Source organism: Saccostrea echinata, unplaced genomic scaffold (genome assembly GCF_033153115.1).
Source record: "Saccostrea echinata isolate AGI-Se365-2 ecotype Australia unplaced genomic scaffold, CSIRO_AGI_Sech_v1 ptg000009l, whole genome shotgun sequence".
NCBI lineage: Eukaryota > Metazoa > Mollusca > Bivalvia > Ostreida > Ostreidae > Saccostrea > Saccostrea echinata.
In genome coordinates, this window is record NW_026889758.1 from 47,586,334 (window position 1) to 47,598,954 (window position 12,621).

The 12,621-nt window shown below is 33.9% G+C and overlaps 2 protein-coding genes across 2 annotated transcripts in view; one reads left to right on the plus strand and one right to left on the minus strand.

The window, feature by feature from the left end:
- Nucleotides 1-356, plus strand: part of LOC133182814 (uncharacterized) — a 70,765-nt gene extending 70,409 nt beyond the window's left edge. The window contains exon 131 of the mRNA XM_061317659.1: nucleotides 117-356. Within this exon, the coding sequence (XP_061173643.1) occupies nucleotides 117-356 (240 nt within the window). The remainder of the gene's footprint in view (nucleotides 1-116) is intronic.
- On the minus strand, nucleotides 265-7,218 carry LOC133182815 (solute carrier organic anion transporter family member 4A1-like). The gene is made up of 13 exons (XM_061317660.1): nucleotides 7,192-7,218; nucleotides 6,949-7,046; nucleotides 5,415-5,740; nucleotides 5,005-5,232; nucleotides 4,797-4,899; nucleotides 4,404-4,525; nucleotides 3,442-3,563; nucleotides 2,991-3,129; nucleotides 2,681-2,879; nucleotides 2,095-2,242; nucleotides 1,788-1,954; nucleotides 1,571-1,635; nucleotides 265-752 (listed from the first exon to the last, which is right to left on the minus strand). Exons 1-13 carry the CDS (start codon nucleotides 7,216-7,218, stop codon nucleotides 475-477), a joined length of 2,022 nt encoding a protein of 673 aa, XP_061173644.1. The 3' UTR covers nucleotides 265-474.
- Between the last annotated feature and the right edge of the window lie 5,403 nt (nucleotides 7,219-12,621).

A 12,621-nucleotide genomic window follows, 5' to 3' on the forward strand; every position in this document is an offset into this window, starting at 1 on the left:
CAAAATTTAAAAAACACACATATCGTTTTAATTTTATATTTGTACAATAAACATCAACAGCTGATATTTTAATCATAGAAACTTAACAAGTGTTTTTTTTTTTATATTAAATGTAGCTTAAAGCAGCTAGAAATGGAAGAGTGAAGTGCACGTGTCACAGTAAAGGTAAAACAAGCCAGGTGATTACAACAAACCCTACGGCGACATTGGATCAGCTTGTTAAAGCAGCCGGGATCGGAGCTGGTAGTGTAGGCGGATCTATCGCCATAGCAACGTTTATATATGTAATTGTTCAAAAACTTCGGAATCATTTGAAAGTCAAAGAAATGAAACGAAGACCAAAGTACATAAAATGATGTTATCAAATAGAGACTTTCAAGTGAAAGATTGTCATTTGTGATAATTTAATAATAGTTTTATGCAGCAAGATGTGTTCAATTTATTATATTTTTGAAAATGCCTTCTTAAACTCCTTTATAGTTTAGTCGATACTCCGTCTGTGTTGCTTTGTATTGTAGCTATTTCCACGCTTTGATTATTTTCCTGTTCCGGTGGGGGCTTGTAAAGTTTAAAGGCAGTGAAGAAAAATATAACTCCCAAAGCCTTTAAAGCTAACCACCAAATCATGATGCGCATGCCTAAATCATGTTTGTTGTACGTCCAACAGGAACCCTTTTCTCCACAGTCCTCTTGCCAAATTGTGCAAGCACTGTCAATAATGTATCCAAGCAAAACCGGTCCTGGAGTAGTTCCTACGAAATGTAAAGCAATGATTTTTATCCCCTACATGAACGGTTTTCTGATTTATTTTAATGTCTTTGCATATCGTAAAACAGTCAAAATGTTACCGGTCACAGAATGAATTGTTACTTGCATTATTTCTTTCAGATGGAGAAAACAAAGTAATTTGAGTGCTAGTCTGTGTTTAGAGTGAATAAGGGGAGAGGGACACTTTGAATCTAGATCAAGAAACATTTCAGAAACTTCCTTACAGCTGAACACGAATCATAAAAGAGAGCTATCTTTGTCTGCCATATTTTTCTACCCTAATCTATACTCCACCAGCCTCTATATAAGCCTCAGCTTTGTTAACGATTAAATGTATTTCGCTTCACAAGATTACCTGAACAGACGTCTCTTTTATTGTCATTATGATGGGCACGACAAAAATGACTTCTGTATGCCTGCCACATCAGGAAAAAAAGTTATCAAAGATCGATATTCGATACAAAGTGAAATTAACACAAATGCACATTCAATGAAATAAAACGTAAAACATCAACTGAAAGACAATGTAAGATAAATATGTATTAAAAGCAGTCAGGTGTAACGAATCCTAGGGTGTATATACCCCAGTGCTGATACAGGATTTAGGAAAACTAATACATGTATGGCGTATGCCTACTTAAGAGTCGTGTTCGGCTTTAATTCGTGGAAATGTTACATTGCCTTAAAGACATTTCAAAGTCATTGAAGCTGAGAATCGTAATCTATTTCTTAACTCCTTTATAATGAAATGCTTATGATATCCTTTGCAACCCGAATCGTGCAATGACATCGATACCCTTACCTAATAGACGTCCAATTAGAAGCTGGATACCCAGCGCTAAGGACCGCTGGTTGTCAGGTACACATCTAAATATGCGTAAAATAAGACATCAATACAAACAAATGGTATAAGTGTCGCAAGTCTACCTATATGATGTAGTTTGCGATTTTGTTTTATAAAATTCATATTGAAACACTCAAATAAAATATGAATTTTTTTTTTACAAACACGCTGTTACCTGAATATTGAAGTCACAACTGGAGACATTGTCATAAAGGTAAAAAACATGATGCAAAATAATAAGACACAGAAGGCATAAAACCAAGGGCATCTCTCTGAACAGCTACCGTCAACAGCCGCAGACTCATTTCTGGGAGAGTCAATACACGAACAGTTGAAGAATGACTAAAGAATAAAAGAGAAAAAGAAAAACTTCGAAGTTTTGTTTTAAAAATGAAAAGAAAAAGTTCTCTACGTAACAGAGACCTAATCTTAAACACAACCAAATGTACAATCTTTATACGAATATTTTAAGATACACTTACCTTTACCCCTCCGACAGTAGTGACGTTTGTACAACCTGCATGACATGGTGAAAAATACACTGTGTGATTTATGCCACAGATTGGTTCAAATGCTGACGTAGTACATCCGCAGCCCTTATTACAAACTGCTTTCAAATCGGACACTGAACTGTAAGAGTTAACTAGCAAATAAATAGAATGGCTAGTTTTTATATGATTTGTTAAGATTTTCTCATCATTGACTTTTATTCTATGCATTGATCATGATTTACGAATACTTTTTCACTTTATAAATTGCTAAGAGGACTTCTAGCTTGAATTGACCTTTAAGTAGCAAAAATTTGTCGGTTTGATAACCTAATTTTGGATTATTCGATATCGGAATACAAGAACGCTCATAAAATGGTTGTTGAAGATTTTCTTTTTCTCTTATTGTTGAGGGTTTTTTTTCTCTCTGTAAGATTATTCAAGCTGTTAGAGAACGGCTTGACCAAGTTTAAGATCCAAAATCCAGTTAAAATAATTTATTCCTGCTGCCTCGCCATAAAATCAAAATTATAACTTTTCAATCGGGTAAACATATCTTGCAAATTAAAAAGGCCATCACCTTTCTCCAGAGTATGGTGTGTCCAAGCCAAAGATTGGCTGATCTGGACAATTGATCAGAAATGTGGGCGCAAACAAAAGACAGGTAGCCATGCAGATGAAACAGAGTTTGAGGATACCAGGACAGCGAAGTTGTAATTTCTTGGGCAGGTAACCCCCTAAAAGCATGCCTCCTCCAGATCCAGGAATGGTTATAATCCCTTAAACGAGAAAGTACATGCGCACTTACTCATGCAAGTAAACAATTTAATAAATGGAGAAATATTTTTAATGACATGATTGAATAATACAACTTATATATCACTAAATACCCATAACACTTCCAGCTGTTGTTAAATCTACGTTAAATAGGACGTGTATAAGCTTTGCTCCAAACACCGCAGTGCCTCCAACTACGTTTAACTCGATTGTTGCTCCAAGTACAATGAACACGTATGTAGGATTCTTCAGCTTCAATTGTAGTTAAATTTAGTGTAATGTGTAAAAACAAAACTGTTTCGAATACTTTAAAGCAAATATCAAGGGGCCTGTTTTACAAAGAAGTTACGACTAAGACCAAAATGTAATTTTGGCAATAACTTTCTATCTTATATTCATTTTAAAATGGTTGTTATCTGAAATAAAATAATTTAGAAAGATATTTCATAGTAGTAACTTTTAATAGTCATTTATTTTTGCAAGATTTTACAATCTTCTAAAGTTTTTGGTCTTTGTCGTAAGTTCTTTTGTAAAATGGACCCAAGGTATCTTAAAACAATCTACCAGAAGCCATATTGCTTTAGGAATGTCTTTGATTTTTGTCCCAAAATCAGGTCTCGTAGTTGCTTCCGAATCTCCCGAATTGTATGCTTCAGATACTTTCTGTTTTTGCAAATCATCATATCCTATAGAACAGTAAGATTTCATAGTGCAGAATAAGTAAACATATTGATCAGGTTAAAGATGCAGCTAAAGGAAATTTTCGAAAATATATGTATAATATCATTTACCAGGGTACATAAAAGCGAGACATTTCCTTTTGGGTGTTACTTAGAGACGATGAGATAACAATATACCTGACACCAACGATATATCGTTTATTCGAATAAAAGTTAAAGTCCTGTTCCACTGTCTCAGTATTAACATGAGCCTATCTAGCATATGGTGCTCGGAATACTGTCAAAAAGTATTGCTATGATCGATCGATGTGTTTTAGCTCACCTGAGGTGAAATTGCTAATTGCTAAAAAAAATAGCTTTTTTGTTCAAATCACGCCCCTGTGTTTCGTGTGGGGCTACAAAATGTGATCAAAACTTTACATAGGAATACTTGTTTATTGGGGAAAATCTGATGCAGAACAGCAAGGCCAAAGTGACTCAGGTGAGCATTGTGGCCTATGGACCTCTTTTTTTTAAATTGACCAAGAAAAATTCTTGTACACCATTCACAGCCTTATGTATCAACCTGATTGGTCAAAAAGCATCCTTATATAAATTAAATTAATAATTTCTGTGAAATATGGGTTTTGACGTTGAACCTAAACTAACAGGCTTCTTCCAGAGCCAGTTGATTATCTCTCTTATTATAGGTTTTGAGAGTTCAATTCAAAAAAGTGCCCATTATATCAATACGTAATACACACAGTTATTTACTCTCTCTCTCCGCATAATTTTTCAATGAGATCATATATGTTAAGCAATGTTAAACAATAAAAGATTAATGCAAAACCTATGTAAGTGACGTACCTGGAAGACGCTTGGGAAATCCTAGTGTTGGTAAAAAGATGAAGAAGAAAGCAAAAAAGCTTACGACGATACCTATCCACCAGGCCCCGACCCACTGGGGGTCATCTGGAGTTAGTCCGACACTGTCATAAGATATAAATATATTTGTTTAAAATGGCGCGTGCCTTTAAACTGTTAGATTTGTTATGCTTCTTGATATGAATGGGGAGTAAGTCAACAAAATCTTTCTAGCAATCATGAACTAAATCTAATTGCAGTGTTTAACTAAAGAATGTGTTTAGATATCAAAACATAATATTTTATTTTCAGAGATAAGTATTAAAGTACATGTATTTTAAACAAAATGTTATTACGAGTACATGGTACAAAATTCAAATATACACATCTACATACGAATCTGAGGGAACTTTATCAATGTCGACGAATAATCCCAAGGTTTGTCCTCCGACAATGTAGCCCACAGCAACACCAACAGCAGCGCAACAAAATGTCAACGCTAAATACAAATCAAGAATACATTTCAGAGACGTTTTAAACTGCATATATTATTAAAAAAGATACTACTTATAATTGTGAAAGATACGGACACTTGCATACTTACAGACATAAAGAGATGTCATTTTCTGTTTGCAATTTTCATCAATATATGCAAGTGCAATAGTAAACATGGGTACTGCCCCGATACCGTGGAACATTTGTCCGAGGATAAACATGGCGTAATACTCGGTATAGGAAGACGTCTGAGCATCCTTGGCTTTGCATTGTGTAGAGCCGGAGGCGTGGTTTAAGCTGCACACAGCATCTGTTTCATTGTCCTTAGCATTGCTATCTGTAAAGTTATCCTTTGAATTTTGAAAATAAATTAAATCCAAAACTTAAGCTATCTTTCGTGAAAATAAAAGACAAAGCTTAGTAAAATCAAAACAAGATGTTTTTTTTTACAAAAGAGAGAAATGCAAGAAAAAGATTAATGTGTGATTTTTATGAAATTGTGAATAGAAAAACTGTTACCTGACAAAGTAAAGTGATATTTTTCTCCAATAAAATGTGGTAACAGAAACAAAAAGCTTCCAAGTGACATCACAAGAACACCAGCGGCCATTAATTTAGGTTTGTGCACACGTTCGCCTATGTATCCCACAAAAAGGAAGAAAACAAAAGCTCCAAAGTCATTTGCTGAGGCAATGATGGCAGACCGTTTGCTAGAGAGACTGTATCTCTTCTCCAATGCCGGAATGATGACATTAACGACACCATTAACAATGAATCCTTCAAAGAAATTGAATACACACTGCCAAAAAACGTTCCATTGTATGGTATTGAAGAACTGCAAGCATCTGAAAGCGGAAAAAATTATACAGTGTAATATTGAAGAAAACATCATACACGTACCGAAAACTGAAACAAAGAGTGTTCGATTTAATTGGAATTCAATGAAAGAATGTTTTTAATTTCCTTTGAATGCCTAAAAATGATATAATCCAAAGGAGAGTGGAATCTGAAAAGAATTATATTGATTCAAGAAAAGATAATTATTCCTTAACATTTCAACCATTTATTTGTTCGCATTTCTTTTCTGGTTTTAAATAATGTCGTACTTGAAATCCTTTGCATTTTTAGCTCACCTGAGCTGAAAGCTCAAGTGAGCTTTTCTGATCACTCGTTGTCCGTCGTCCGTCTGTCCGTCTGTAAATTTTTTTACATTTCAACTTCTTCTCAAAAACCACTGGGCAAATTTTAATCAAACTTGGTACAAAGCATCCTTGGGTGAAGGGAAGTTAAAATTGTTAAAATGAAAGGCCAAGTCCCTTCAAAGGGGAGATAATCAAGAAAATGCAAAAAATTGGTTGGGGTCATTAATAAAATCTTCTTCTCAAGAACCACTGGGCCAGAAAAGCTGAAACTTATGCAGAAGCATCCTGGGGTAGTGTAAATTCTAAATTGTTCAAATCATGACCGCCGGGGGTAGGGCGGGGCCACAATAGGGAATTCAAGTTTACATTGAAATATGTAGTAAAAATCTTTAAAAAATCTTCTTCTCAAGAACCACTGGCCCAGAAAGGCTGAAAACTTATTTGGAAGCATCCTTGGGTAGTGTAGATTCTAAATTGATTAAATCATGACCCCTGGGGGTAGGGCGGGGCCATAATAGGGAATCCAAGTTTTATATTGAAATATGCAGAAAAAAATCTTTAAAAGTCTTCTTCTCAAGAACCACTGGGCCAGAAAGGCTTAAACTTATGTGGAAGCATCCTGGGGCAATGTAAATTCTAATTGTTTAAATCATGACCCCTGGGGGTAGGGCGGGGCCGCATTAAGTACTACAAGGGGGAGAGGGAGAAATCAGGTAAAAAACAGCAAGGCCAAAGTTACTCAGGTGAGCGCTGTGGGCCATGGGCCTCTTGTTTCAAGATGTTCTAGTCTGATGTCATGTACATGTGGCAACGCGGATTCTTTGAATAATTTGTGTTTATCCTCTATTGATATCAGGGATGGTCTAACTTATACACCAACCAGTACTCATCTCCTGTAGTCTATTTCTTACCTTGGCTTAAAACAACAACAGCCATACGGTTCTATTTTCTTCTCTGGCTTATCACTCTTTCCACCATCTTGACTTTTTTTGCTCATCGGCATTAGTTTCTTAAATGTAAAAAAAAAACCACTTTCATTTTAAAACATCTACATATTTTTTTGTTTGTAATTTAAATATAAATTGTGCCAAATCTTGAAACTAATTTAATGAAGATTGTACTTTCAAAGAATGCATCGAATATTTGCAACATACCTCGGTTTGTTGTTCATCGAGCGACATTTTTGGTTGTTTTTAAGCTAACATTTGTTTATCTCATTATACAGATGTAATTCCAATTCTGTAGATAACAAATATATCAGCCAAACTTACAGAGTGTCAATTTGTTTATAATCCTTATTAAAGATAAAGAATTGCCCTGACAACCCATGTTCTTGTGCGTGATGATAGGGGAGTTGATCAAAAGTAATGTCATTGTCGGTGTACAATAGTCAGGTCACTTTGGAAATGCGTACGCGTGGGATTTTTAGAAAATTTAAACAGTGCCATTTTGTTTACAATTCTTATTAAACATAAAGAATTGTTCCGCCAACAATATACAATGCGTGGTGAGTTGTTCAAAAGTATTACATGGTTGAATTATACCTAGCTTTCTGATTGGCTGAGATCAAAGCCTGTAGAAAAAATATGTTATATTCACCTCCACGTGACCTTCCAACTTCTAAATTTATTTAGTTAGTTAAGAAAAGGTATTCCAACTGCACCATTCACGTGAACATAACATTCAGGCACATTTACCATTGATTTAGTTTTAAAATGTTCATTGAAAGGCTGCTGCCCCTACCCCCCCCCCCCCCCCCCCATCTTTTTTTTATATCAAATTTAGCCCAGTGTCAGACCTGCACGAACAAAGAAAATGAACAAATGCTCAATAAAATATCTTTTTTTTTGTATTCTTGCAGTAACTCAACACCTTTAAAATCTAAAAGTAAAAAGTATTTGAAACAAGATATGTTTGAGCAACACTGATGTAGCTCAAGGCTAAGATTGAAGATTAAAGTTTTTGCGGACACAAATACTAATCAAAAATTATGTGCCCCCAAATCTTCGATAACGGGGGAATAAAAAGAATATGACTAATTTCGGAATACTTACTAGAAACAAAAATAAAAATACTTTGTGAAATTTACAGAAATTGACATTGCCCACAAACATGCTGGTTCTTACTATTGAAAATCGGAGGAAAACAGGCTGATCCTTTCTCTAGTTATACTAATGACCCCTGTCTGACAAATTACATAGTATGTATATATGACCTATTCATGAACTAGTGACATAATTTATAAATATTCTCTTATACAGAAATGTTTACTTAGATCGGGTCTAAGGTGATCTTCTCATATTTAATAATGATCAAACAATCTCTTGGCGCATTGAAGTATAAATATATGCGGATATGCAACATTTTTCGAGCATGTAGATATTCACAGTGCTATTTTAGTGTTGGGTTACTATTGCGAGGTATCCAGTCCCTGTGGTTCATATTATGAAGGTTTTTATATATATACTAGTATTCTAATATTCATATTATACAATAATTTTTGGACGTTTGCTAGTATATGAAGTTCTTAACTGCTAAATGATTCTAGCATCAATCTAAACAAGTCTTTTTCCTTAAGCCAAGTGATATTGTATTTTAAAAGTACCTTAAAAACTTCTTGAAAATGTTTTGAACGATAAAAATTGTTCCTTAAAAATAGGCCATACAAGACCCAAATGTGTAACCATTAATAATAAAAATTTGAAAGTTAAAACAGTACAAATATTTTATGTCGCCTTATCGCTGCAAAATATATGTCTCATAACTAATATACTAATTCAAAATTGAAAAAAAATCATTCGTCAAATAAACAGAACCACTTAGTGCAAATTTTAACAATTTTCGTTCTAATCCAACTATACAAATATCGAGCACATATGGAAGATTTTTTTAAAAATAAAAATGTTAGCGAAACAATCTTTATTATTTTTTTCTCCATCTCGATTTTCTCTGAAATGGTCGCTATCAATACCATCAGCTATACGAGGATTGGCCACTGTCTTAAATGGAACTCGTAAATTTGCATACTTTGTCATAGGTCATCTGAAAACTTATTTTGTCAAAAAGCATTCTGATTCTAAACAAAACCAATCCAAGGTTGATATTGAAATTGAGTTTCTAATTGATAAAATTTCTGTTGCTTTTGTAAACCAGTCTTCCAACAATCTGTTGGAATTCGAATGGGTAATAATTGTGCCCAGTTATTAGCAGACTTGCATGTTTCTGTATTAACATGAAGCAGAATTTATTCAAAAACTTCTACATGAAAAGGAGAAGTCTCTTGCTGTGGCCTTCAATTCATAATTTAGATATATCGACAACGTTTTATCAATTAACATTATTTAGTTTCATTCCTACTTTGATTAGATATATCCGATTGAACTCGAAATAAGACACCACAGTCTGACACTCTGTTTCATATTTGGATGTTCTACTAGAAAGATATTGATGGCAAACTGACAACTGAACTTTATGAAAAACGTGATGACTTCAACTTTTCTGTCGTCAACTTTCCTTGCTTATGTAGTAATATACCATTATCATCTTGAGTTTATGTTTATGTCTCCAGTTTAATCTATATGCAAGAGAAAGCAAGCTATTGACAAATAAGTTGATGATTCAAGAATATCAACAATCTTATTTTTAAATTCAAGCCTGCCTCTTCCTAAACACAGATCATTTTTTTCCATAGCAATAGATGAATCTCAAAATATAATTTGGATAAATGGACAGAACATTCTTCTTCCAAATATGTCTATATTATATACAAGAATTCACCTTCATCATTTTCCATTTGAAGTTATCATACTGCTGCAGCCAACATTGCATGCGGAAAGAAGTAAAAAATCCGGTATTTGGCAAACACGATTCGAACCCACCAGTATTAAATATCCACAGTCAACGTTACAAGAAGATATGAAAAAAATATTTACCCTTTGCAAAATTATTTTAAAAATCTGTTAAGTAGCAATATACGAGTTTTGTCCGCAGTGATGATTATTTTTCACTCTAGACAACTTGTCCACGATTTTACCGGACAAACCTCGGTTGTTATTATTTTCAATAATTTAAAAGCTACTATTGTTCCTTCAAAGAAATTTAAAATAATAAAAAATCGGTAGAAAACATACGCTTTTGTCTGGATCGACTTTGAACATGTCGACAATTGGTCGACTAGGACAACTAGCAAGGAAAACAGGCCCAAATACCATTCAGAGAAACAGACCTACGCATCTCAGAGTAATTCGTTTGACTACATTTAATGCAAACGCAAATAGGAATACTAGAACTTTTCAAGGTCTGTATAATCAATAATAATAAATACATTCTTGAACAAATAAGGGATTTTCCAGATCTACATGAAACATTACAAAAACCAAAGGAAACTATTCATCTCTCGTTCTGCTATTTTCCTCCCAAAGCTTTGTGATTTTGATTATGCATATAGATATGCGAAATGTAGTTCAAGTTAGGCAAATCATGAAGTCTTTGTGGAATCTTTGTTTTTTTTCAATAGTCAGTTGAGGTCCTATTTTCGTTATAAAATTGTTTGTTGCAAGGGTACTAGTATGCAGAAGACAGGGAAGTTATGGAAATTTGCGTAATGTTGGCAACTTGTTCTTTCGCGGTATTGCGCTGTTTGTTGTTGCAGCATACATAGGCCTTCGGTGTCATATTTTTTTTTTACATTTTTCATTTGAAAATTGGGTATTTGAGCAATTTTCATCTTACTCAAAATTGTGTCACCACGAAAATTAACCATACACTTGCATTTTGGGCATACTCAAACTGAACATATCAGCATAAAAATTTGCAGAATAAATGTATACAGAATAAATGGAAAAGGGATATTGTTTAGAAAATGTCCTACTCAAAACAGATCTAGAGCGAAATTGTGTCCAAGAACTTGTATATAAACGAACTTAACAGTTCAGTGCAAAAGGCATACATTTACACAGCCTTAAGCACTTAAACTAGCATTCCTACGACGTTACTAATATGTTTTCTATTGATGAGTAGACATAACATAGTTTAAAAAGAAATGGTTAAACTCGTGTTTAAATGCAGAGTTATGCAGTCATCACATTTGCATTAGCATAACAATTGCTTTCATGCATTGTCCGTTCAATTGCCTGCATTTTTTTTACGTCAGAAATATATTTAAAATAACTATACACTACTCCTTTGATTGTAAATAATATAATACTTTTAGGTCACTTTGGTACAAAGCATAACACAGCATAACAATAGAATACACATTCTATAGGATTTTACAATTCTCCTCATAATTTTCTTATTTTTCCGTTTCCATGGAATATTCATTTTCTGGTTTAATAAGTTACTTATAAGACCCCACAAGTAACTTTTTTCCCATTCACCATAGAAGGAGATAGACACTTCTCGGCCATTTATCGTATATCCAGCAAGATCCCCTTTCTCCACATGTAATTTGCCAAACCATACAGGTGCTGTTTAAAATGGTGCTTAGAAAAATTGAACCTGGCGTTGATCCTCTAATAGCAAATTTTTTAAATACATTTACTATGCAGCAAATCGATCGTCTATAATTTTATCTTTAACTACTTCAAAGGATTTAGTAGATAACGATTCTACTTCATTTCATAGTTGCTTATTTTTTAATTCGAATTCTATTCAACTTTTGAGTGCAGAGGACAGGGAACCTAAAACTTAGTTTTTAGTTCAAGAATACAACATTCTGACAGAAAAAAATGGAATCAATGACAGTCCAATTTGGAAACAAACAACATGCGTTTCATAAGTCATATATATATTTAAAAAGTAATCTTGATATCATAGTTAGCTATTTGCGTACATAAACATTGTATGATTTGCTGATTAATTTTCATGATAATTCTTGTTTCAAATAGTTTTAGAGAGGAAAATATGAATGAACCATCTACATTACTATTCTAAAAAAAATTGCTTGTCCCACCCTAATGAATGCTACAAAAAGTATCTGTCCCATCATACATTGCACAGGTCCCACCCTGGTAATAAATATTGCCTGGCTCTTTAAAGCGTTTCCAATAAGCAGTATTGCGTAGTATAACTATGTTTCTTTCAGTCATGCAAGATGTTTTGCTCGAGTTGGAGGCAAAATAGAGGTTTCCTGTTGAATTTTTGGTGGTACCTGTCTTTCATGAAAAATGAAGTTGACGAAAAGTAAAAAAACTCAAAAGTCCAATGAAACAAAAAAAACTGGGAGCAGAGCAAACAAGGATGTCTAAAAAAAAAAAACATCAGAATTGGGATCAGGTGCCATTGAGGAGTAAGCATCCCCTGTCGATCGGTTACACCCGTCGTGTGCTCCTTGTCATGATCGGGCAAAAGGGAAAATCCAGGCAATTCTATGAAAAACGTCACTCAACATTCGATTGAACGGCAGATTATATTTGCTAACAAGGTAATTATAAAGGGGAAAAAAACAAAAACATGTTCATTATAAATTGATTAAAAAAATTGTAGATTATTTAAGCATTTGCATTATATTCAATTCTATACGGAATTCCTTTGTCAACTGCACTTACTAGATATGTGTATTCATACAGGCCTCTGAGGCAAGA